Source organism: Onychomys torridus, chromosome 3 (assembly GCF_903995425.1).
Source record: "Onychomys torridus chromosome 3, mOncTor1.1, whole genome shotgun sequence".
Lineage (NCBI taxonomy): Eukaryota > Metazoa > Chordata > Mammalia > Rodentia > Cricetidae > Onychomys > Onychomys torridus.
In genome coordinates this window covers 13888662-13915733 of record NC_050445.1, presented here as the reverse complement: position 1 = coordinate 13915733, position 27072 = coordinate 13888662, and the positions used below count along the sequence as shown (strand labels likewise).

The 27072-nt window shown below is 39.4% G+C and overlaps 1 protein-coding gene across 5 annotated transcripts in view; it reads left to right on the top strand.

Annotated features, from left to right (window-relative positions):
- Nucleotides 1-27072, top strand: part of Pde1c (phosphodiesterase 1C) — a 497292-nt gene that overhangs the window by 449504 nt on the left and 20716 nt on the right. For 4 of the 5 annotated variants that reach the window (XM_036181396.1, XM_036181398.1, XM_036181400.1 and 1 more), the window contains one exon: nt 1484-1561. In XM_036181396.1, the coding sequence (XP_036037289.1) occupies nt 1484-1561 (78 nt within the window). Of the gene's footprint in view, nt 1-1483; nt 1562-19284; nt 25011-27072 lie in introns of those variants that run through there. The other variant, XM_036181397.1, reaches the window with a different exon arrangement.

Below are 27072 nucleotides of genomic sequence, written 5' to 3'. Positions count from 1 at the left end.
AAAAACATCCTCCAGTGCTAGGTGAGTTGATAGCTCCCTGACTTGCTGAAGGAGTGTGTGATGCATCCCTCCACTCTCCACCGCGGTTCCTTCACACTGACCCCAGTTATAAGACTTCAATGCAGAGATTACATGCAAAGCACTTGGCACACCGCAGCACACACTGAAAAGGGATAAAGTTCTTCACTTTTACATATCCTGCTACCTCAGTTCACTGCAAAACTTACTGCTAGGATCCTCTTGATTCTGTGATGACGTAGTATTTGAGTAATAAGGTATTCCTGGCTATGTGTAGTTGGAAAAGAAAGGTGCCATTAGTAAAACTAGTCAGAAAAATATCAAACATTTGGAAATGAGGCTGGTACAAAGCACCCCTCCTTCCTGTTGAGTGTTGTTACTCCACTTATGAAGCAGATTGCCAACAATGACATTCTTAACAAGGGGTAACTCCTTGTTCTGTAGCAGGCCATATAGGAAATATTCAAAAGCTGTCTGTCTCTGCCACACCCATTCAACTATGTTCTTACAAAGTGAAACCACCACAGACAATATGTAGATATGGGTAAGTCATGTGCCAAGTGCCAGTAACATGTCATTGACTCTAACAGGTGGCTGACCAGATTGGTCCATAACCTGCTGACCCATAGTTTTGGGGAATACAAGTGTGTTTAAATTTGCCTTTTGGTACTTGATTCATATAATGGTAAAGTTATTTGCTAGATAAGAGATTCTGACTTGTACTGAAGATTGCCTGGAAGTCATGCACATTATTCTTTGGTTATTAACACTTTGACTATTACATAAAAGCCTTGTTTTACACACTTCTAAGATGCTCATAAGTACCTACTTCCTTGGATGCTCTTAGGATCACTTTGTTTTCTCTCTTTCCTTCATTAATGAGTTATATACATTCTTTACATGTGTTTGCTCACATTTGTGAGTGTAGTATTTTTAACTTTGGAAAATGAGATTTTGACAAGCTCATTAATTAGAATAACACTCATAGCTCTGTCTTAGGAAGGGAACACTGCCTTTGAGCAGTCCACCACGATTACATTTAGCACTTAAATGGCTCAGGTGCATCTGTCCACTGACCTGTATGTAAAGTAGACATTATTATCCCCATTCTGCAGATAAGAAAATAAAACTAACTATTAGTTAACATAGTTAACTAGCTATTAATTAACATAACTTACTTGTGTTCCAGGTTTTCCCTCACTTCACAGCCTCACAACGAAACTGAATTCCCTTTCTTAGAAAAACAGCTTTCACTGAAGTACAACCCTGTTTGAGTGGATATTTTAGTTTTAATTTCTGACTGTCATCTGATTTTCAGAACCTATCACGTGGTTATAAATGATACTAACACCAGGGTGTGTGCTCCCTCATACCACTGTGCTACACTGTGTCTCATCCTGACAGGGTTGACTGTTTCTACCTCCTCAGCTGCACACACTCAGTGTATCACGCTCATTGTTTTCAGGTGACCTGAAAGATGGTAAAAATAAGGCAGACAAGAAGGATCACTCCGGCACCGGAAATGATTCCAAGAAAACAGATGGTAAGAGTGTCATTCTCAGCACGATTTCCATAAAGTGTGCAAACTTGTGAGCATTGTGCTAGGAGGGAAGCAGCGCTGTTAATTCGTGCTCACATTCCACCCTGAATGAGACCTCATTGCATTTAAAGAGCGCTATCCTCTCTGCAGTAAGTTACAAACTCCCACTGTGTCTTTTCCTCTCCAGCATACTTGCTCATCACAAATGCTTCCTGTATGCCTCCCTTTCCTGCCTGACATTCTTTCTTGCAAACTTCATATAAAACTTGATCTAGACTTGCTGACTGCAGTTCAGTAGACTAACACACATTGCTAATATATACGCTTGGAACCATAGATTGCACGACATAAATAGCATATGTTTCATGTTTTCAGTTTTCACATTTTTTTAAAATCTTGAATGAGTTATTACTTTTGGTAAAAATAAACATGAGAATCTGTTCAGTGTTGGGTTGGGAATCAAAATACACTTTCTTAGACTCCGGTTTTCACTAGCATGAATAAGTCCTGAAGACAGTGACAATGCAGGATCAAATGGAATGAACCTACAGTGTCATGAATGGGTCCACAGTGCAGTGTACATCATGAATGAACTTATAGTATAGAACAGCTTCATGAATGAATGTGCCTACAGTGTCATGAATGGGCTTTAAGTGTTTGAAATGGGCCTATAGTCCAAGGCATTTAATCAATGAGCCTGCGGTGTCATGAATAGACCTGTTATGTCTATGTATTTTATGGGTATGGCTTTAGCTTTACATCAACAACTTTTCACTAATCTAAAAGCTGGAAGTTGCAATTACATTACCCTCTCAGCTTGAAATTCCTAGATGCCATCTACCCTCATCTGTTACACAAATTTCATTGTTTCATTTGTAACCCATTCTCCTTCTTGATCACCTCTTCATGCATGGGCATGATATTCAGATAAAGCAAGCTTCTAGGAAGTGGTTTTTGTGAAGGGTGCCGTATTTGCTTTGCATTTTATCCCTCTTATGACACTCTGTTTAATGATAAGCTCTTTGTTGAATAGTTTGGATAGAATGTCTTAGAAGAACAAATGCTGGGTAAACAAATTGAGGAATAAAAAGAAATTGAAGAGCAACAATTTAAATTCATATTAAGAGGCGTTAAGAATGGATTTGATCAAAACATATTTTATACTTAGATGAAATTCTCAAACAAGTAAAATATACTTTGAAAAAGAAATAAGAAGTTCAAGGTCATCCTTGGGTTCAGGATGGTCCTGGGCCACATGAGACAAAGTTTCAAAAAAAATAAATGGAGGCTGGAACAATGGTAGAGCAGTTAAGAACACTTGTTGCTCTTGCAGAGGACCAGAATTTGATTTCCAGCACCCACATGTTGGCTCACAACTATATACAATTCCATTTCCAGGAACAAGACATCCTCTTCTGCCATCTCCAGGTACTGCATGGATGTGGCACATGCATATATTTGTAGGCAAAACAGCCATACACATAAAATAATAAAAGTAAAAAATTAGGGGAAGTTATCAACTCCCCTTGATGTAGCCATAATGGCACCTGTCTTTGCTTTCATATGTAAAATTTGTTTTTAAACTGCTTTTAAAAAATGCAGTCAGAAAACTCACTCCAGGTGTCTTATCATATAATACCTAGGGATCTCACACCTGTAATTCCTCACCAACTTGCTCATGCAACCAGAAATCACTTTCCTAATGAGTGAACCCTCCTTGAATAATTATGACTAAGAGTGAATTGTGCAGAAATAAAATGCAATTCAAAATGGTGACTTCTTAGCTATACTCTCTATGAGAAAAATTGCTCAAATACCAGAGGCTCTTTGTCAGGTATCATCAGACCAAGTCAAGGCAATTGGCTCACCACAGAAATTACTCTGTGGAGGAACAGTGTCTCCTTAAAGTCACCACTCAGACACCTGCCCCATCCTGCATTTAACACCTGACCATGCTCCCCCATATGAGTTCCTACAGCATAAAAGCCTCAAATCAAATCAATCCCCTAATTTTTAATATGGAAACTTGAACTTCATAGATATCATCATCATCATCATCAATCATCATCATTGTCATCATTATCACTGAAGATAAAACCCATGGCCTGTGCATGCTACCCAAGTATTCTAAAAATAAGCTGCCTCCCAATGCTCATTTAGTTGTTTTTAACTAATTGGCATCATGCCATTACAAGTGCATTGTGGGTTAAATTCGATCATCTTCATAAAGCCTTTTTTCTTATTTTAACTGTGCCCTTAAACTTAATTATTCCCAACTATTTAAAAGAATTAAATTGATTGGTTCAGTGATTAAGTAAGTTCTAGGTTCTCTGGAACCAATAAGCAGAAGAGGTGATTGTTTTTTTGAACAGGATTCTTGCTCTGATGTTACAATGAACTGGCTGCAGTCAGTAATGACAAGCCCTGCCCTCTGTCCCTGTCATCCACCTATGACACCAGCCTGCAACTGCCTCAAGAGGGACTCAGTATGATGTGCTTGTAGGCTCATAGGAAAACAGGCTGAGTGTATTTCAAGTCGTTTGTCACTGCTTTGGAATCAGCAAGAGTAAAAGCATTAAGCTTTGGAGACTTGATGCTATTTTCATTTAAAATCCTTACCAAGACTAAAACCATTTCTTGGTAGGATAAAGTGGAAAAGAATTTGAGGATTTTCACTTATGCTTTCTTGTTGGTCACCAAAGCCCTCTATTGAAAAGAAATATGTAGATCAGTACTTAGGTTGACTTATAATATGGAAATAACATTAGAAATATTTTTCTTTACTGGGTCTTATTGTATTTGATAATCAGGGGGAGTTGACTGAACTTCTCAGTGACCTTCCTTCCATCCTTACTTCTAAGGACCACTGGAGGCTGTAACATGAAGCATCCTGGTATCTGTCTCTAGCTTTGGGATGCACCTGCTCGGGAGAGTGAGCCTGGGCCATCTTATGTGCCCAGTGCCCTGGCAATGAAACTCCCCTGCAGCATCCTTTTGGTCTATCTTTCAGACAGATGTGTTACTGTCTTCTAGTCATTTTTGATAGTTTTCATGGTCCTTAATCTTGATGAAACTTTGCTGTCTTTAAGGCAGATGTTCTCAAATGTTTTAGTTCTCTTGAGAGTTTTTCTCCACCGTATTGTCACAAACTTTATATTCTGCAAATATGTCTTCAGATCATCTGACATGTAAAATAGGTCAAAATGACATAACTCTGGGAACTCTTGCTGATAACTGACCTTTTCTACCATACCCAAGTTGGCATTGCTGCAGCCAAGACCTGGAATCCTTTCTAATTACTTTAAAATTAGCCCTTATTAGCTTCAGTGCTCAGCTTATTTTCAGTACTCTGCACGATTGCACATTCCATAAAGATAAGCATTCTGAGGTTATTTTCCACAAATAGCTAAGCCCATCTCTCTCTGTCCCTCTCTCTCTCTCTCTCTCTCTCTCTCTCTATCTATCTATCTATATACATACATACATACATACATACATACATACATACATATACATATTTTTACAGGAGGGAAGCATACATCCTCATCAGAGGGTACTTTGGGAAAGTATTTTGTTGTAGTCTTTTATGTATTGGAAGAAAAAGTAGACATTTTTTAAATAACTGAATTGCCCTTAGCATGAGAATCCAGCATGGGTTGTTCTCTGTGAGTGCAGAGGGCCCAGACATCTGGAGTGCTCTGGGTCCCAATTAAGATAACTCATCATGACAACCCACGTTCTGATTAATATCCTATTCCCTTAGCCATTTGTCCGTGGAAGCTCCTTTGACCTCATTAAACAAACTGACAGTGAGGGAAAGCTGTGCTTCAGGATAAAGAAGCATGAAATGGTTGTCTTCTGAACGCATTTTGCAATCTTGTTTCCTCAAGTACTTTAGCTCATTGTCTAAACAGACTCCAATGTCTCTGCTGGTGAATGGAGAGGAGAGTTGCAATGTTATTTCATGTGCTTGCCATGCATCAGGACAGTGTTTCACAACTGAGATCTGCTCAGCTGTGTTACCTAAACATTTTTATTGGTATCCCTCACTGTTGCTTTCTAATTAATTTTGGAATCTATTCTGAACATTGAGCAAACAATAAGAGTTTCTGTGAGCTCACTTATGCAGAAATCTGCTTTTGTTGGTTTGAGGATGGCTTTAAGGAAACCTATGGACCAACATGGATGTTAGTGGGCAGATGGAGACTTGGAAAACCTCTTTGCTTATTTTGGTGATGGACTTCCCTCTTAGGATCAGGGAAACACAGGCCCTGTGCTTACTCATGGCCTTAGAACTGATGAGTCATGGTAAATCAGACCCATCAACTCTTTAAGAGCCAACACCCACCACAGATTGATGCATTATGCATATAATTTTAGGCTGATCAATGGTAGATTATGCAGCAGCAGAAGGTGATGTGTGGCACAAATTTATTTTCCTCTGTAGACTTTTGCTGTAGAAGTTTATAACCCTAGTGTATAAACACTGTATACATGTGTTGTAGGATGGAAGATTAGTGGGTTGAAAAAATTAAATTGTGTTACAGGAAGGAAAATATCTAGCACCCCCATTCATGCTTTTGGCCCAACCGCTGAGAACCCAGTCTCTTATCAAATAACCATGTAGTTAAAATATCAAACAAAAGCCTAGTACATGTTCTTTTTTTATTTTATAATTAACTTAATTTCACATATCAGTCACGGATTCCCTCGTCCTCCCTCCTCCCACCCCCAGCCCTCCCCCCAACTCACCCCCCCATTCCCACCTCCTCCAAGGCAAGGTCTCCCCTGGGGAGTCAGCCCAGCCTGGTAGACTCAGCCAAGGCAGGTCCAGTCCCCTCCTTCCTATACCAAGGCTGAGCAAAGTGTCCCAGCACAGGTCCCAGGCTCCAAAAAGCCAGCCCCTGCACCAAGGACAGGTTCCGGTCCCACTGCCTAGGGGCCTCCAAACAGTTTAAACTAATCAACTGTCTCACTTATCCAGGCCTGGTCCAGTTCCATGGGGGCTCCTCAGCCATTGGTTCACAGTTCATGTGTTTCCACTAGTTTGTCTGTTTGTCCCTGTGCTTTTTCCAATCATGGTCTCAACATCTCTTGCTCATACAATCCCTCCTCTCTCTTGCCCCATTGGACTCTTGGAGCTCCACCTGGGGCTTGGCTGAGGATCTCTGCATCTGCTTCCATCAGACACTGGATGAGAATTCCATCATGACAGCCAGGGTGTTTGGCCACCTGATCACCAGAGCAGATCAGCTCAGGCTCTCTCTCTCTCATTGCCAGTTGTCTACAATGAGGGTATCTTTGAGGATTTCTGGGGACCTCTCTAGCACTCTGCTTCTTCCTATTCCACTGGGGTCTTCATTCATCATGGTATCTCCCTCCCCATTCTCCTACTCTGCTCCTGATCCAGCGGGAACCTCCTGCTCCCCTAAGCTCTCTTCCCCCACCTACCCTTGCCCTCCATTACCCCTCCACCCCCAGTTTGCTCATGTAGATCTCATCTATTTCTCGGTTGCTGGGTGACCCCTGTGTCTTTATTAGGGTCCTATTTTCTAGGTAGCCTCCCTGGAGTTGTGAGTTGCATTCTGGTTATCCTTGCTTTACATCTAGTATCCACTTATGAGTGAGTACATACCATGTTTGTCTTTCTGAGTCTGGGTTACCTCATTCAGGATGATTTTTTCTAGTTCCATCCATTTGCCTGCAAACCTCATGATATCATTGTTTTCCTCTGCTGTATATGTACCACATTTTATTTATCCATTCTTCAGTTGAAGGGCATCTAGATTGTTTCCAGGTAATGCTGCTATGAACATAGTTGAGCATGTGTCCTTGTGGTATGATTGAGCATTCCTTGGGTATATGCCCAAGAGTGGTATAGCTGGGTCTTAAGGGAGGTTGATTCCCAATTTTCTAAGAAAGCACCATATTGATTTCAAAAGTGGCTGTACAAGTTTTCTTTCCCACCAACAGTGGAGGAGCGTTCCTCCTGCTCCACATCATCTCCAACGTAAGCTGTCTTCAGTGCTTTTGATCTTAGTCATTTTGACAGGTGTAAGATGATATCTCAGAGTCATTTTGATTTGCATTTCCCTGATGACTAAGGATATTGAGCAATTCTTTGTTAAAGGTAAAATTAAATCTTTCAACAAGTTTACCCTACAATTATTGATATATAAATTTTTATTATTTCATTTTTTCTTCTTGGAATTTCATTACACTCTTGATATATCGTTATATTTGTTAGGGTGCCTAGCTTGACAGAAAAAAATAAAAAAATATATATTTATTTTTTACACTTTTAATGACAATGTAATTATATCAACCCTTCCCTCTTTTTCCCTCCAAGTCCTCCCATGTCATCTCCCTTCAACTTCTCTCATGTCCCCATCCCACTCTCAAATTGATAACCTCTTTCTTAATTATTATTAGTGTTGCATATATATTATATAGGTGTATATATACATATGTACAAATATGTAAGTACAACCTGCTACTTCCATTTTTGTTGTTTGTATGCACAAGGTTTCAGGGCTGATAATATTGCATGAGGCTGAGAACTCATCCATGGGAGAGGCCAGTTCTCCATCTCTCAGCAGTCATTAGTTGCTTGAATTTCTTTGTCTAGGAATGGGGCCACATGAGCTTAGAGCCTTTTGGTGCTGGCATATCTATGGATATTATCATTATTCAGGTCTTGTTTATGTACCCATTTCTAATAGAGGTGATCATACTGCAGACTTCCTGGGATTCCAACACTTACAACCTTCTCTTAGTTTTTCCATGATGTTCCCTGAGCCATAGAGGCAGGAACTGTGTTGCAGATGTATCTATTGGGCCTAGGTACCCCACAAACCATTGATCTTTGCATAGTTACAGTTGTGGTTTTCCGTGGATAGTCTTTATTTTCTATAAAGAGAAGCTTCTTTGATGAGTGGCAATAGGGATACTTACCTGTGGGTATAAAAATAAGATTTAGAGAGCCGGGCGGTAGTGGTACACGTCTGTAATCCCAGGACTCAGGAGGCAGAAGCAGGCGGATCTCTGTGAGTTTGAGGCCACCTGGGCTGCCATGTGAGTTCCAGGAAAGGCATAAAACTATACAGAGAAACCCTGTCTCAAAAAAAAAAAAAAAAAAGATTTAGAATGTAGTCAAGGAATTATGCTGGTGTAGCAAGTGACAAATAGTACATTCTCTTATAAAATCCATGTTCTAACTAGTCCCAGGTAGTTGGCTAGATACCTATGAATAGGCATGATTTTCCTCATGTTAAGTACACCTCAAATCCACTGTTGGTTATCATGAGTATGTGAGTGCCACTACTGTACCTTTAGGAATATCTTGCCATGGTGGTCATTGTTGTGGTTCATAGGTGTCATAATCCAGGTAGGACTGTTTAATTACTTCCATCCCTTTGCAGCTTCATAGTACTTCCTGGTAGTATGGAAGCTAGACTACAGGAAGTAGGCTTTCAGGTTAGATCCAGCTTGAATAATCTAAGTCCTGTGTCCTAGGTGAGTGCTGTCTTCATCAATAGACACTTATATTCAACTTGTAAGAGGCATCCAGGGGCAACAGCAATAACCTATAGCTTAGGGAAGTTGTCTGGACTATCCTGACCAGCCACGTGAGAGGAGGTCTTTGTGGCTGGTATTAGGATTTTGAATAGTCTGTGGTTCTTACAGGGAGCATTGTCAGCCCAAGTGGCATAACTGTGTGTGTGTGTGTGTGTGTGTGTGTGTGTGTGTGTGTGTGTGTGTGTGTGAGAGAGAGAGAGAGAGAGAGAGAGAGAGAGAGAGAGAGAGAGAGAGAGAGAATGATTCCTTGAGGCTTTATCAAACAACCTTGGTGCTCTATGTTCCTCCTCCTTCTCCTTCTGTATTGACCTTCCTCCAAGTTAGGGCCCCCTCCTCCTTTTTCTATTTCCCCTTTAATATCATCTCTATCCTGTTATCCTCCCCCCAAGTATCCCCATGGTCCCTTTTACTTTCCTGGCTCTGCAGTAACTCCATATTATACACTTTCATCTGAAGATTTGGAACTAGGTATCAAAGATGAGAGAGAACATGCAGTGTTTGTCTTTCTGGTCTGGGTTACCTCGTCCAATATGAACATTTCTAGGTCCATCTATTTAACTTCAAATTTCATGATTTTGTTTTTCTTTACAGCTGAATAGCATTCCACAAATGTATAGATACTGCATTTTGTTATACATTTGTTGAGGGACATTTAAATTGTTTCCATTTCCTGGCTACTGTAAATAGGATATCTATGAACATTGCTGAGCAAGTATCTGTGGAGTAGGATGTTGACTCTTTTGGGTATCTGCCAAGGACTGCTGTAGCTGGATCATATCATAGGTTTATTTTTAGTTTTTTGACCATTCTCCATACTAACTTCCAGAGTGGCTATACCAATTCACATTCTGACAAACAGTGAATAAATATTCTCTTCCCCCACAGCCTCACTAGCATTTGGTGTCAGTTGTCTTGTTCATCTTATTCATTCTGGCTGGGGTGAAATGAAATCTCAGAAGTGTTTTAATTTGCATCTCCCTAATTGCTAAGGATGATGAACATTTTTTTGGATATTTTGTAGACATTTTTCTTTCTTCTACTGAGAACTTTCTGTTTAGATCCTATGGTAATTTGAATGTAATTGGTCACCATAAGCTCATAGCTAGTGACACTATTAGGAGGTGTGGCCTTGTTGAAGTAGGTGTGGCCTTATTGGAGGAAGTGTGTCACTGTGGGGATGGGCTTTCAGGACTCCTATGCTCAAAATATGCCTGGATCTGTTCACTTCCTGTTGCCTTTGGATCAAGCTATAGAATTCTCATTTCCTTCTCTAGCACCATGTCTGCTTGCATGTTGCCATGTCCCACCATGGTGATAATGAATTAAAACTCTGCCAGCCCAATCAAATGTTTTCCTTTATAAGAGCTGCTATGGTCATGGTGTTTCTTTACAGCAATAGAAACTCCAAGACACACCCTAACCCATTTTGTAATTGGGCCATTTGTTTCCTGAAATCTTTGTTTTTTAAGTTCTTCGTATATTCTGGATATTAATCCTTTATCAGATATGTAGCTGATAAAAATTCTCTTCCATTCTATGGGTTTCTTCTTTATTTGATTGATTGTTTCTTTAGCTGTATAGAAGCTTTTAGTTTTACAAGTTCCCATTTGTTAATTGTTGACCTTAATCTCTGAACAAATGGAATCCTATTCAGAAAATCCCTTCCTATACCTACATCTTGCCTATCTTTTCTTCTAATGGTCTTAGCATTTCAGGTTTCAAATTGAGGTCCCATTTGGAGATAATTTTTGTGCAGGGTGGAAGTATGGAACTAAATTCATTCTTCAGTGTGTGGGCATCCAATTATCCTAGCATGATTTGTTGATGATGCTTTTTATAAATATCAGATGGCTGCAGTTTTATGCACTCATGTTAAGGTTTTCTATTTTGTTCCATTGGTCTACATGTCTGTTTTTATGGCAGTACCATATTGGTTTTATTTCTATAGCTCTATTAATATATCTTAAAGTTTATCTCAAGATATTTTATTGTCTTTGATGCTAACTTAACTTGTTGATTGTTTCTAGAAGCTTCCTAGTGGAATTTCTTGGATCTCTTATACATAATGTCATGTCATATGCAAATAGGTATAATTTAACTTATTTTCCTCTGTGTATCTTTTAATCTCCTTCTATTTCCATATTACTCTGGCTAGTCTTTCTGGCACTATATTGAAAATAAAGTGGGGATAGTGGACAGCCCTGTCCCATTCCTGATTTTAATGAGATTGGTTCAAGTTTTTCTCAATTTATGATGTTTTTGCTTTGTGTTTATCATATGTAGCATTTATTATATTGAGGTATGTTCCCTCCAGGCCTACTCACTCTAGATCTTTTGTCAAGAAAGGATGTTGGATTTTTCCAAAGGCTTTTTCTGCATCCATTGAGATGACCATGTAGTTTTAATCTTTAAGCCCATTTATGTGATTGTTATATTTATTGGCTTACATGTGTTGAACCATCCCTGCATTTCTAGGTAAAAGCCAGCCTGATCACAGTGGATGATCTTCTTGATATTTGCCTGTATGTAGTTAGTTAGTATTTTATTGAGGATTTTTGTATCTCTGTTCATCAGGTATATTTGTCTGTAGTCTTGCTTGCTTGTTTGCTTGTTTGTTGTTTGGAATTTTCTTTACCTCTCTGGGTATTAGAGTAATCCTGGCTTCATAGGATGAATTTTGGATTGTTCCCTTGTTTATAGTTTTTGAATTTAAGAAGTATCATTTGTAGTTTTTAAAAAAATCTGGTAGAGCTCTGTTGTGTGAATTCATCTGTGTGTGAGCTTTTTTAGCTGGAAGGCTTTATTACTTTCCAGTCTCATCCTTTGCTATGGAACTGTTTAGGTTGTTGTTATCTTCTTGGTTTGACTTTGGTACCTTGGAGAAATCAAGAGATTCATTTATATTTTACATTTTCTAACTTATTGGAGCAAAAGTTTTAATAATATTCTTTCTTTGGTATCTGTTGTAATGTTTCCCTGTTCAGTTTTCATTCTATGAATTTGGGTACTCTATTTCTTTTGGTTAGTTGGGCCAACAGTTTGCTGTTATTATCTTCTCAAAGAACCATTTCTTACATTCAGTGATTGTTTGCATGTGTTTTTTGTTTCTATTTTATTAATTTCTGCTTTGACTTTTTTTATTCCCTTCAATCTACTGAGTTAGAACTTGGTTTGTTCTTTTTCTTTTTCCAAATTCTTGTGTTACACCATTAACTCATTTACTTGTGTTATTTCTGATTTTTTAATGTAGGCACTCAGGGCTATACTCAGGGCTATTCTCTTGTAGAGATGCTTTTAATCTGTCCCTGGAGTTTTATTGTTTTGTGTTTTCATTTTAATTTAATTCCAAGAATATTTTGACTTACTTCTTTAACCTAGTCATCACTCAGTAATGAGTTGTTTAATCTCCATGAATCTATACACTTACTAGAGTTTTGGTTGCTGTTGGTTTTAAGTTTTAGTGCATAATGGTTGGATAGAATACCTGGAATCATTTCAATTTTTCTGCATCTATTAACATTTGTTTTGTGTCAGAGTGCAGTCTATATTAAAGATGCTTCCATGTGCTGCTGACTAGAATGCACATTCTTTAGTGTTTGGATAGAATATTCTCTAGATATCTTTTAGATCCATTTGATGTAAAAAGTCATATACTTCTGAGGTTCTCTGTTTATTTCTGTCCTATATGTATTGGAGATGATGGAATGTTGAAGTCACAATATTATTGAGTTTGTGTTGTCTTTGTTTCCATTAGTATGCTTTTTATGAAAGTGAATGTTCCAAAGTATGATACATATGTGTAATATTGTAATTTTTTTATTAATCAATCCCTTCACTTGAATGAAGTACCATTCTTACTCTATTCTGATTAGATTTAGTTTGAAGTCTATTTTGTCAGATATTAAGATGACATGCTTATTTGCTTCCTGATCTCATTTGTTTGGGATATTTTATTCTATGCTTTCACTATAAGATTGTGCCTGTCTTTAAAGCTAAGACAGATTTCTGCAGAGAACAGAAAGGTGGATTTTATTTCTTAACCCATTCTGTTACTTTGGATTGGCAAGTTGAGGCTGTTAATCTTGAAGTTCTATTGAAGATGTATGTTGGTGCTAGTTTTCTTTTCTCTGAGTTCTCAAGTCATGCTTCATGTTTCATTAATTAAAACTCTGTTTGTTTGGTTTTGCTGTAGAATCTCTGGGCTGTGCTCCTTCCTCTTTTCAGTTCAGAGTATTGCTTCCAGGATTCTAGTTAACATTTTTCTTTGGTTGTATATTTTTTTTTTAGACTGTGAAAAGTTTTTTTCTCCAACTATGGCATATAGTTTTTCCAGATATAGTAGCTTAGGTTGGGAGACCAAGTCTTATAGAACATGAAGTGCATTGCTCCAGGCTCTTCTGGCTTTCAAAGTCTCCACTGAGAAATCAGCCATGATTCTGGTAGGTTTTCCTTGAGATGTGACTTGTGTTTTTTCTTGCGCAGCATCCAGTGATTTCTCTTTGTTCTGTATATTTAGTTTTTTATCTATGATATGCTTTGGAGAGTTTCTTTTCTAGTGTTCTCTAGTCAAGGTTCTATGTGCTTCTTCTGTCTGTATTGGTGTAGAATTCTTTAGTTTGGGAAGTTTCTTGTTAAAGATCTGGTCTATGACATTGTCTTGGGATTCTTCTCCCTCATCTATGCCTATAATTTGAAGATTTGGTCTTCATGGCCCACATTTCCTGCAGGTTCCTTTCCTGTGCTTTTTAATTTTTGTTCATATTCTTCACTTATTTGGTCTAAGTCTTTTGCTTCTGCCTTTGAGTCTGATATTCTATCTTCTTCCCAATTCATTCTACTTGTAAGACTTTCCCCTGAGATTTCTAATTGGGTAATTGAGTTTTTTCAATTCTGTTTTCATTTCAGCTTTTTCTCTTTGATATTTCTATCTCTTTACTGAATTTTGTTTTCAAATATTTAATTATCTTCATCATTTTATTTAGGTGTATATTTGTCTTTTCTTGGACATCACTTGGGTGTTTATTGTTATCTTCTTGAAATTCAATAAGTATTTGTTCCTGCCTCCTCTAAATTCCTTCTTTCTTTGATGATATTTATGATTGTCCTTCTAAAATCTGGGCCCTGGTGTTCATCTAGGTAATTCTCATTAGAGAATACATCTATGGATCTACGGCTTTTAATGAGAGGAATGCTGCCTTGGCTGTTGATTCCGTTTTTTAAGATTTGTCCTGGGCATGTGTATGTCTTTCTTTGGTTCTCTATCTGGGTGAGAATCTATCCTGCCAGTGCAAAAGCTGTGTGATTGTAACTAAGCCAAGTAGAGCTGGTAGATATGCTGTTTAGCTGGACCAGGCAAAGAAGGATCCTAAAGCATGGGACTAGAGCTTGGCCTATGTGTGCAGAGATGACATCAGGCAGAGGGAAGGACTGGAGGGGAAAGGGTTGTCTCAACAGTCCAAGGTGGCTTGCAAACAAAGCAGGTTCCAAGGACACAGATCTGGAGTTAGGCCTGTGGATACAGAGATGGCAACAAGTGCATTGAAGGGTGGAGGAAGCAACTTACCAGGCAGAGGTGGCTGGTGAACAAAGAGGGTTCATAAGCTGTAGATTTCAGTCTGAACTTCTGGGTCTGTAGGTGGCAGTGGGCAGGAGTGGGAAGATAAAATATTGATGGAAAAGCAATTTTTTTAATAAAAAACAAAACTAATATTGGTGTCCAGATCATAAAATAGTAATAACAAATTACATATTCATTTGTTTCTCCCCCCCCCCAAAAAAAAGTACATTTTGTCAGATTCTGTGCAAACAATTAGGGAAAAGGAAGTAACAGTGCATCTTCCCAGAGAAACTCTACTGATTTTATTAAATCCTTTAGAACAACAGCCTCTTTTGAAATAACATATACTGAACCAGGCTATCTACATTTTTAATGCCATATCTTGACTAGCTACCCACATTCTCAAGACCTGTGTCTAATAACCAAGCCCAGTATTTGTCTTAGAGCTCTCATAGGAAAGGAGGCCCTGATGCCCCAGTGAGGGCACATGTGTTTCTAAACATTAGGTCACTATAATATATGATATTTTTATTCTGTACTTTGGAACCATCAAGCTAGCATCAGATTCATTCTCTTATTCTTCTACCCATGTTGAAGCATCCAGTGGTTTCCTGAACTAATAAGTCTGAGGAAATCATGGAGGGCAGTCAGGCTGTTTCAGGTTAGGATTCTGTGTCTCCCAGGCTACCATGGAGAGCAGTTAGGCTGTTTCAGGTGAGGATTCTGTGTCTCACTGACTTGTTTAGAAGGACTTTCTTAGTCTTTGTGGTTCTGGTTTCTTCTTGGCTTCTCAAAGACAGCACAAGCTATCTTGTGCAGAGATTGTGCCTTACCCACACCAGTATGGATGCAGGACACTGCAGGGCTTACTGGTTTGGCAAGGGTGTCTGAGGCCCTGGCAATTGGAAAGGTGGCATTTTACTTAAAACAGAGAGTGAAAGCAGAGAGACACATGGAATCCTATGGGAAAGAACATGCTACACAGAGGAGGAGTGAACACAGAGAAGAGAAAGAAAAGCTTAACACCATCATTATTTACATGGTATGACATGGATTAAAAATAAAGACAAAGTGAGGGCAAGAGTAAGACCCAAGAGCCTGCCATGAGTATGAACCACAGCATTTTTTTTGTGTTTGGGATCAGATGGGGGCATCCTGCGGAACAATGGCATAGGTTAGCCTTTTAGGGGTTATAGTCCCACATTCATTTATCATCTACCTGTCTGTGTCTTTTTCTATCATCTATTGATCCATCCATCCATTTGTCTGACTAGCTCTGCTAGGATATGTGATCAGAGCATTTTGTTTGAACAGTGGTATGACACTGATAGTGTATGCACTTGAATTAACTTGGAGTAATTATTCTATTCTACAACCTTAGCTTTTATTAGGGGTATAAGAGAAAATGTACACATTGAAAATAAACCTTTGAAACAGCTGCCATGGTCTGAGACCAGAAAAGTAAAATCTATACCTGAAGAGAATCTAATCAATATCTCTTATTTACTTTATAAGAAAATTTGTTTTTCTTATTACTAAAATATAAAACAAATGCTTATTAATATCCAAGAAAATTTCTATTTGATGATTAAAATTAGGTTTTGTTTTGCAGTTTATCCTCTCTATTTTTTTTCCTATTTAACATTTTGCAGGTTTTTTAATCACTTGCTATATAGCTTTGATATTTTTGTTGATTCAGTATGGAGGCAGTCATGGAATTTTTCCACTTGAAAATATGGACTTGAGTACTGTCTGTCCTCAGTCAAGCCAGTTTACTTCTTTGAGTCAGAGAAGTGGTTGAATCAGGCCATTAAAGAAAAGAGTCCAAATCCCAGAAAAATGAACAAGAAATATGTTTGCAATGAGTTATGCTTAGAGTGTTTTGTTCAAGGACAGGGCCAGATTCTTATGATATCTGCCTGCTCGAGGCTCTGCTGATGACCTGAACAATATGAATGATAAACACATTTTAGAAGCTATATCAGACTCACTTGAGCTTTTACCATTTCTTAAAAGCATGACCTTTAACCTAGATGGTTGTAAGAGCCACACTGAGCACCTCTTGTCTACAGGATGGTATGGGAAAGGCAGTATAAGCAAGGATACTCTGTTTTAAAACCATCTCCAATTTCTATAAGTGAAGTTTCTGAGATATCATTATCTACCACCATGAAGCAAGTACACTTATGTAGATTCTTGTGTGGCATGTTTTGCTTCAGGATTCAAAGCTAGTCAAGCTCCCCCAATCAGATGGAAAAAGCCTTAGCTCAAGGAGTAGGTAGGAAACACTTGCCTAAATATTTTCTCTAATTATCCCAAGATTGGCCTAATTTCCATGTTAGTTCATTAATTATTCCTTTCAAAGCAAGTGAATTTAACAACATTTTTGTGGTCTTCAGAGTCGACTATGGATTTATAATCAATGAAATTTAAAGCAACAATCATGAATACAATGCAGTATAGCAGCCTCTCTTATAATTTGTCTTCAGGGTCTTCATCTTCACATACTCTCTGGTCTTGCTGATGTTTGCTCAATTTCAGTTTAGGCTGAAAAACAATATGCAAATCTAAAATGCATAAACATAAACAGGAAGTAGAGTGAGGAGAGACTCAGGTGTGACTGACAAAGAAGCTACTTACCGGCTATGCTCTATGTGCCAAGCATTACTCCATATTCAAGAAATGTTAAAAACATAGACAGTGTCCTCCTCTCAAAGAGTCAGGTTTGTCAGAGAACACCATCCCTTCTTGAGTAGCTATAGAAATGGACATCTTAGGGTACAGCACCTTAACCAGAAGTTATCCTAAGCAAGCATGTGTTTGCAGAGGCTGGGATGATGGCCAGGGGTCTGTAACCTCTTGGTCTTTTGCTGTTGATTTCATAGAATGATAATGAACTCACACATGGATTAAACACACAAACTTTCCTTACTGTATGTTGACCGGAAAGTAGAGGAGGCTGGAGGTCCAAAGCCAGAGGGAACATTCATTCCTCTGTCTTACATTTAAGCAATGATTAGAAAGATGGAAAGGTCTTCTCCTTGTGGCCTTTGAATTCCTCTAAGATTCTGAATTCCATCTCTAGAACAAGTCTGGACAGTAGGCCACTGATAATAACTCAGGCTACCCAGGACAGCAGGAAGCTATCACACTCCTTGTTGGCTAACCTGGTTTAATGATGGTGCTTTTGAGCAAACTTCAGCCAGCTTCCTTTGAACCAACATGTCTTATTTAACCAAAACAAAACAAAATACCCTCAAGTTTAACCTTATGCCACCTATCATAACAAAACTGGATTTTACAGGAGAAGGCCCAGGGGTACATGTGAATGTGCTGAGTGCAATGGAGGCCATCTACAAGGAGTCTCATTATGTCTAACCTTAAGCTGATAATGGCAGGGCCTGAGCACTAAGAAGAGAGATCCAGCTCTCAATTCCCTTGTGGACCAAACTGTATAGGCCAAGGGAAAATTCTGTCCTTCAGTGTGAGCTATCATCCTGCCTCCTTCCCTTCCTGCCAAGTCTTCAGTGCTACCAATAGAGGAGAATGACTGGCACAAGATTTTCTTGCTTCTATTATTTCTCCCAAATGGGTGCAGTTGCTAATGGAGGGTAAACATAGCAAACATCAAGCCCCAAATCGAGAGGAGCAGCAGGAGGTCTGGATCAATGGCCCCTGGAACTGGCTGTAATTACAGTAGGCAGAAGGGGCTCTTCCAGCTCCTAACTAGTTTTCTGCCTAATTGTGGCTAAGTCTTATTTAGGAGAGGATTTTTAGAGTTGAAGGGGAAGCTTACCTTGTCCTGAGATGCCTCCAAAGCCTTCTGTCCATGAGGCTATTACCTTTCCTGAAGACCAGAACTCTGTATTGTCATTCCTTTGGGGCCCTGCACAGAAGGGAGCTTTGTACACAGGGAAGGATGAACCACCATTGCCAGCCAGTCTTGCAGGGGACGTTATTGTTTTAAATTCCCCCCAAGACCCATGAGGTTACATGGGATAGAGTTCACTGGGTGAAAAAAAAATCCCAATATTGTCTATTTCCACTAATTTAATACTGTTTCCATCTATGTTTTCTTCCTTGGCTTTTACTCTGGATCTATCTGCATGATGATTTGGGTTGGGGAATGTCTTGTTTGGAATGTCTTTAGGAAGCTTCTGTAAATGGGGCAAACATCCTAGGCAAGTTTTTCTTTGCATGGAAACAAGATTAGACTGATCTGATTTCTTCTGATCCCACTGACCCTTGACATTCATGAGTCAGACTATCAGCCACTGTCCTATCAGTTACAAAATAAAGTGGCTTATTAAGCACATTGCTGGAGCTGAATGCCTATAGACTTAGTTTAGAGAGCCCTTATGTCTGTACATGCTTAAGGTTTTCTGCTGAGATTTTCCTTGCAAATGGAATGAATCTTGTTTTGGGAAGAGGAGCTCTTCTAGCTCCCAACTGTTTTTCTGCCACAACCAGTCTGGAGTGTTCCACTGCACTCCTTGACTTTTTGTCCCCAGAGTTCCTTCTCCAGAAGCCTGAGGGTGGAGGGGAGGGAAGGCAGCATTGACGCCTTTCTTTTTCTCTTTCTTTCTTTCAGATCCCGAAGAGTAGAAAAGATCTCACATAGACTGAGGCTGCCAGTGTCTCGCGCCATTTTAGCTGAGCTTCTTCATTCTCCTTCTTCCACAAAGACCCATATGTGGGAAGGCGTACAGCTTTCAAAACCACGTCCCACATTTGGCCTTCCCTCATGCTGTCTCCTCCCAGGGGCCTCTAGGGGTTGGCTGTGGTCTTAGAATTATGGGGGATTTTCTCCCCCGTGATCACACAAACCCCACTTAAGGTTTGTTTTGTTTTGTTTTGGCCTCACTCCTAAAGCAGCATTCAAACACAAAAGAAAGTCTATTTTACAATAATTTGGCTTTCACAGCACCTGTCGAGCCTGGTGAAAAACCGTCCTGGATGTGCTGAATGAGGCCTGGAAAAGTCCCTCACACAGTGACTGCCATTTTGGTTTTGTTAGTGCTGTTAATTTAGAATGTTGCCCTGCATACTGACTCATGATGGTGACTATAGCCGGGCTTGGCCTTCATCACAGCTAAAGGGAAATGCCAATCTTTGGTTCTTTTTTTTTCCAGTAGATAACATTCACTTTGTTCAGTTTATTTTAAGGTTTAAAATTTGTTCTTATGTTTTTTTTTCCATTTGTATAATATGAAATTGTTTGTCTTTTAAGAGGAGATTATCTTATAGGAATATGTATTTGATGCTTAATTTATTATCTGTAAATTCATGAATATAAAACCTTAATGTGTTAGCTGATGACCATACTGTCAGTGGGTTCCCCAGTATTTTCACTAGGTACGTTTTATCATGAACAGGTCACTGAAATGTTAACCACTTCCTGGTCCTCTTCTTTTGGGTATCTCTAAGTTGACTTCATTACTTTATAAACTTTTTAGAAAGGGAAGCAATACGGGACACAGAATCAGAGAGATATGTCAGGTAATAATTTTCATTTTAGTGAGATTTTAACACCATGAAGGAGTTGATTAATAGCACAAATAGAAAATAAGGATAATAGAAATGGCAGAGAAAGGGAATAAAAATAGATTATCCTGTAGCCAAACAAAACAGAATTCAATGGAGTGCAAGGAAAATGTGATTTTTCTCTCCCACGGTGTGATTTGGACATGAATGTTTTTTATTATGTAGTTTTAGGTCCCTTCTGAAAGTAAAACATGTCATATAGAATAAATGCCAGGAAGAAAGTGAGCTAGGTAATGGGCTTGAATGAATTCTATAGATTTCATCTCTAAATTAAAAGTATAGAGACAGATATTTGAAAGTATCTGTATTGCAGAAAGAAGTTATTGGCATTTCTTCAGCAGTTAAAGAAGACTGTATGTGGTTCTTATGGCCTCTTGGCTCATAGAAACAGGTTTCAGCAGGAAGATGTGAAGAAAGTTGTTGCTTGGAACACACAGTACCTGCTGCTGAGGCAACTTTTCTCTGTTTGTTGTGCATTTGGCCTCATCATATCAGCAACACTTCTCCATTGCTCTGCCTGCTTTCCTAACAGTACATCATGAGATTTCATATTTAAATGACTTGGGAACACAAAGGGCCAAGTGTATGAGTAGAACAAGCCATGTAATATCTAACTATTGCAATACAGGCCAATCTGATAGGCTTTGATATCAGGGAGATAGTAAGGAAGGGTGAGACTGCTAGGGAATTGTTGCCGAGGGAAAGCAAGGATGGTCAGGGACGAGTGAGGCTGGGTCTGAGGACTGGTGAGGTAGATGCTGTCATAAGAAGGCAGCAGTTCAATATTATGGGCTATATTTGTACTATGTAAGAATGGAGATTTCAGGTTTTAAACAGTGGCATCTAACTCAGATGCTTATACTGTACCAGTCAAAAAAATGTGCTTATGAGCTGCATGCAGTCCAGGGGTCATCAGACTGCAAACTGTGTTCTTGAAGGTAGAATGATTGTATATGTCAATTAAACACAATCAAGTGTATGCCAGTTTATGTCATTGGAAGATGGGCCTTTTACCTCACATCTATTCTGTATTTTTTGTATGTGAAGCACTTGGGCAGTTGATACTGATGCCCACTGCTTCATTTTTTAATCTAAAAAACAACACTAAACAATATTGGAAAAAGAAATAGGAATATAGCCATTTTTCTAGAACCAACGAAGATAGAGATGTGTTAAATTTGCTGTTAGGCATTGATCAGTTGGCAAGGGCTGGGAGAAGAGCTTCCTGCCGTTATACTTTGTTTAAAACACTCAGGAGGTACTAAAGCTCTGCTAACATAGTCTTACTTTTGAATTTCTCAAGTGTTAAGGCACATTGAATAAAAACACAGAGTCATTTGTTTTAAAAAAAACATGCAAAACACATTACTGTGCTCTGAACTGATCCTAGACCTGATAACACACTAGAATAGTTATTCCAGGTCAGAATTCAGAGGAAGAAATACTAATTACAAAGCTGTAGCATGTTTTTTGTGGGTTTTACTTTTCTTGAAATGGCTTCTTTCAAGTTTAGCATCAACATCCCACCAGCATTATCCCACTGCCCTCATCACTCATCTTGCTCTGGCTTATGCACACAGCACAGCCTCGCACACCAGAGTTACAATGAGAAACTGTGGACACAGCAGTGGCCTCATGCTCATTAGTATTGTAACGAACCACAAGCCTTTCCTGTTCCTGGGTGTAACATGATAACTGGAGCCAACACTAGAGCTGCATCTTCACATCACCAAACAAGCCTAGATCCAAGCTGTGCCACTGTGGGGGACTGATCTTAGGGGAGAATAACTGATCCTTACAGAATTCAGTATTTTATTTCTTACTCATAGCTGCCTTTCCTAGTCTGTGAGTCCTAATAGCTTATGGCAGCCGTTAAAAGATGCATTTTTAAGCCGTTAATGCACTATTTTCAATGGGCCATTTTGTTCTTGGGGTTTTTAAAAACTATGAAAACCATCTGACAAGATTCTGCACACTAATATCCTTAACCACTAAAATCATGCTAAATACCAAAGCCGAAGACAACCTAGTGTTATGGATTCATCGCATGTGCAGAATCTCAGACATTCTGTTTTCCACCTCCAGAAAGTGTAAAAATGAGATGGAAATGGTACTATTATCATAAAATGAGAGAGAGAGAGGGAGGGAGAGAGAGAGAGAGAGACAGAGAGTAGAGAGATGGGGGAGACTATTTTGTGCTGCACATTACAGGAGCTGGGAACTTGAACTCTCTCTTGCCTCATAGGTCACTTTTCCATAGACAGACATAGATGGAGTAGGTAGGTGGATGGATGGTTAGAGAGCTAATGTATATTTTTTTCCAGTTTTTGTTAATGTCAAAGTAGAGATTTTGATAATGAGAAACATTTTGTAATGTTCTCCCACTGAGTGTGAGGAAACCAATTACTAAAATAGCAGAAAATCCTTTCTTGTAATGAGACGGAGAAGGTTCCAGGATTGGAGGTCTGAGTGTAGCATCATTTTCCAAATAAAGGAACTCAGAAGAGTTCCTTTTCTCCCAGTCAGACACTTCATTCTAACTTTGAGATCTCGTGACCCTCACTGCATGACTTATAATCCTGGTCTGTCACAGTGCCTAGCACCCAGCCAGTACTCAGGAAGCATGAGCAGAACTGTTGGGTGGGATTATACCATCCCCTTTCAATGCAAAGTTCAAATTTCCTTCACCATGTATTCAGCATCTTCGTCATCCACATGGCTGCATTCAGGAGACTTGCATTCTGAGTAAAAGCAGACATACTCTCTAGTAACACTAATATACCTAGTTATCTTGAGGGAGAGGAAACATCGGGCTATTTGGAGAAATTGTTAAAGCCAAAAAGTGCATGAAAATAGATTAAAATAGTTTCTGTGGCCTTTAAGTTTGTGAAGGAACAAAAATAAATAAGTAAAACCAATGAAATGAAGTTCTTCTGAGAATGATGAACCGAGGATGCTGGCACCGACCACCTGCAACACTCATGACTCTGCTTAGAACCCAAGCTGAAACTTCAACTTTCTTGGAGCAAATAGAAAATTCTATCCATTCAGCATGAGAAACCACTGCCCGGTCTACTCTGCCAGCGTGGTGGGCACAGCGCCAAGCTGCAGTGAAGCCGAGTGCTACAGAACATAATGTTTCAATAATGGTGTTATATTGGTTCTTATTCTTGAACAAATGGGAAATTATACTTGTAATTCATCAATAGCAATCCGTGATTAAAGGCCTCATTATCACTGAGAAAGTGAGCATAATGAGAAGCCAGTAATGGACAGCAACAAATGTTCCTGTGAAACCAGGAGGCTCATTACCCTGTGTCCAAGCAGAGACACGTGGCACTGGAGTCTGGATGTAACCAGGGCCATCTACAGATTTGACTAGATTGTTAACTAGATTGTGAGTCTAGTGAGGTTAGAAAATGGGAGGTTTTTGTTGGACATTTGTAAGTGAAAGGTGTTCTCCTGGAGAACACCAGTGATGAGTAAGAACTGCTACCTTTAAGAACTTGTTTTCACAGGAAGCAGTGGTGAGGGGCAGAAAAGTTCATGGTCAGCTCCAAAGATTAAATCCTAATTATCTTCTTAAATCATCCCCCCTTTCCATTTTCAATTAAAATATTGGCACATATATTAGAGATGAATTACCATTATTTCTGGCTTTTGTTCAAGTGATAGCGGATTAATACTGGCAATAGCAGGATTCCTGGATGTACGTGTTCTGGAACTAAGTGGCCATTGCCGAGCCAGAGCAGTGGGAATGGTGGGACCTATCTGCTCACCCAGGGCACACTTGCCCAGTTTCTCTTGGGGATTCCTCTACCTTCTGAGTGATTGTTGGCTGTAACGGTTCAGTCAGTGTCACTCTAGGATGTCTTTTCTGCAGTGGTCAGCTTTGGCCCTTTCCTCTGGGACTCCCACATACGTTCTTCACAGGAGCTGATGTCTATGCTTGCAAAGCACTCACGGGCAAGCCCACGAGAGCTCTGTGACTGGAATGGCTTTAAAACAAGTGCTCAGGAAGCACAACTGTGCTTACCTTTGCTCCTCTTGTGTGCTCTATCCTAGGGAGGGGGCTTTGTATACTGCTACTCTTGTCTTCAAAGAGGTATATGTGTGATATGTGTGATGGTATAAAAGTAATCACAGGTTAATACATATAGCTTTACAGTGAAAATCTACAGCCATACATATCATCCAGTGATGGACTCTAGAAACAGACTGTAGAGAATGACTTCCCCCGCTTGCTTCTATGATATTTTATACAATTTTATATGCTATAAAATTTTGGAATATTTTTGCTATTTTCATTTGTAGATTGTGGCTAGGGTCTTATCAGCTCTTGTGCACCATGTACAGTGACACATACCCCGCCCCACATCACTTTTGAAGTTTCCTCTCCCTGCTTCATGTCCTCCCCTTGGTGGTTCCTTTCTTGTCTCTCATTTTCTGGCATTTCCTAAGCCTCTTTAGTTGATTCTGCCCACATAAGCCATTCTACTTACAGTATCATTTGAGCACACAGAAACACCAAATAGTGGGGGGTGAGGCACATTTCCAGTATAATCTGAGTGAAGAAGTGTTAAAAACAAGGTAGAGGTCGGTAGGTGGGGAATAAGGGGTAGATTGGTGAAGAGGAGCAAGGAAAGGGGAGTTTAAATGGAGGAAAGGATTCAAAGCAAGGTGAAGCACTTCTAGGGTAATACAGTGCCATTGTCTTCCTTGACTGTGGGGCAATTCTTCTTCTTCTTCTTCTTCTTCTTCTTCTTCTTCTTCTTCTTCTTCTTCTTCTTCTTCTTCTTCTTCTTCTTCTTCTCCTTCTCCTCCTCCTCCTCCTCCTCCTCCTTCTCCTCCTCCTCCTCCTCCTCCTCCTCTTCTTCTTCTTCTTCTTCTTCTTCTTCTTCTTCTTTTTTTTTTTTTTCTGTCACAGGGTTTTCCTCCTCTGGGTGTGAAGTTCTTACCATGAGTCTGTAGACTTATTCCTTGTAGGGAGCTGCCCTGGTCCTGGCTGTGTGGGAATGGAAAGTAAAGACCCTAAGCCTTAGACTTTTCTGCTGTTCAGATCCAGAGAGTTAGGTTGTGTGGGGAGTGTCTGAAACAGTATCAAGAACACTTAGCAGAACTCTGAAGAAGGCAGGCAGCCAGTCTTCCAGACTTCTCCCCAGGTCATAGTTGTTGGGGGAAGTTAAGAAACCTATGGTTGCCGGGTAGTGGTGGTGTGTGCCTTTAATCCCAGCACTGAGGAGGCAGAGCCAGATGGATCTCTGTGAGTTCAAGGCCAGCCTGGGCTACAGCTCAAGATCCAGGACAGGCACCAAAACTACATGGAGAAATCCTGTCTTGAAACAAAACAACAAAACAAAACAAAACAAGAAACCTATAGTTGTATACTGCAGATGTCTTTCCAAAAAAGACAGAGAAGAGAATGGCTTGTCTTTACTTTGTGGCACAGTATCATGTACCTCCCTGATGTGAGTGAGTCTCAGGCAGACATAATGCAGGTTTAAACTTGCATTTCTGTATCACAGGGCACGGGAGGACCATCCACTCTAAGAAAGAGCATTCTGTTCCCTATGGTGCTGCTGCTTCCTGCTCAAAGTTGTTCACACACTGTAACATCACACCTCCAAATGCAAAATTAAAGCATGGGATTCATATAAAACAGAGAGTGCCAAACTGCTGTTAAAACATTAACAAATCTGTTTATTGTAAATCTTTATTGCACAGAGAGCCTGATAATTCTTCATGTCTAATTCCCTCTAGCATCTAGTAATAAATAATTGTATGTACTTCTAATTGTCAAATAAAAACATGACTGAACCTCTTAATTGGAATTTGAGAAAATAAAAAGGCTGCTTTTTTCTTGTAATTGTTGGTTGTTGTGGTCCGCATTTTATGCCAGATTTGGGGCTGCAGAACATGCTCCCCTCCACCACTTGAGTTCTCCTGAATCCTGGGCAGAGCTCAAGTGGCAGCTGCTTTTTCTGCTCAGTGGTGGGTATTCACAGAGCATCACTGTGAGGTGTTGTGGGCTGAAGGTTGCATTAAATGGATTATCAGAAGCTAAGCTTCTTGGAGTTAGGCCTGCTTCCAAGTTATTTTTCACTGAGTACAATATTCCTGGGTGCCAACTTTCAAATTCTAAACTGTATTTTCTTTCTCCGTCCTTAAAAATGTTTTCCTGCTCTTCAGAATAGACTCGAATTAGTCTGGTCATCATCCTTGTCTTTGAGGACAGAAGCCATTTACTCTCATAAGCTCTGTACCCAGCTGCTAACTTCAAAGTGGCACCCCCTTGTGGTGATGAAGTGTACCACACAATTACTATTCAGTGTAACTCTGCATATTATTCTAATTCAACTCTATTTGAGTGATGCATGCCTTCTAAATTATAGCCTTTAGTGATGCACTTCTGCCCTGTGGGATTTGCTTGTTTTATAATAAAATTGCTGTTACTGGATCATTGATAAGAACTTAAAGTCACTTGTAGTACACCAGCCCACAATTAATCACTGTCAGTATTCCACTGTTTCCTTAAGGTCTTTGATTGTGCATATTTACACAGTTAAGGCCACACAGTATACTTAAGTAATCATTACAGCTCATTCATATAATATTGGCATGTAAGCATTTTCCTGTTTTTTAAACCTCCTCATTAATATAATTTCAGTGCAAGCATAATACATTTCATCTTGCAGTTCTAGTGCAGTTTACTTAACTTTCTCTCTCCTATTGATCACTGAAGTTAGATATTTTTATTTTAGCATCTTAATTTTAAATAACAAAAATTAATCTGTTCATATATTAGGTTTTGTCACACCTTGGAATATCTTTACTG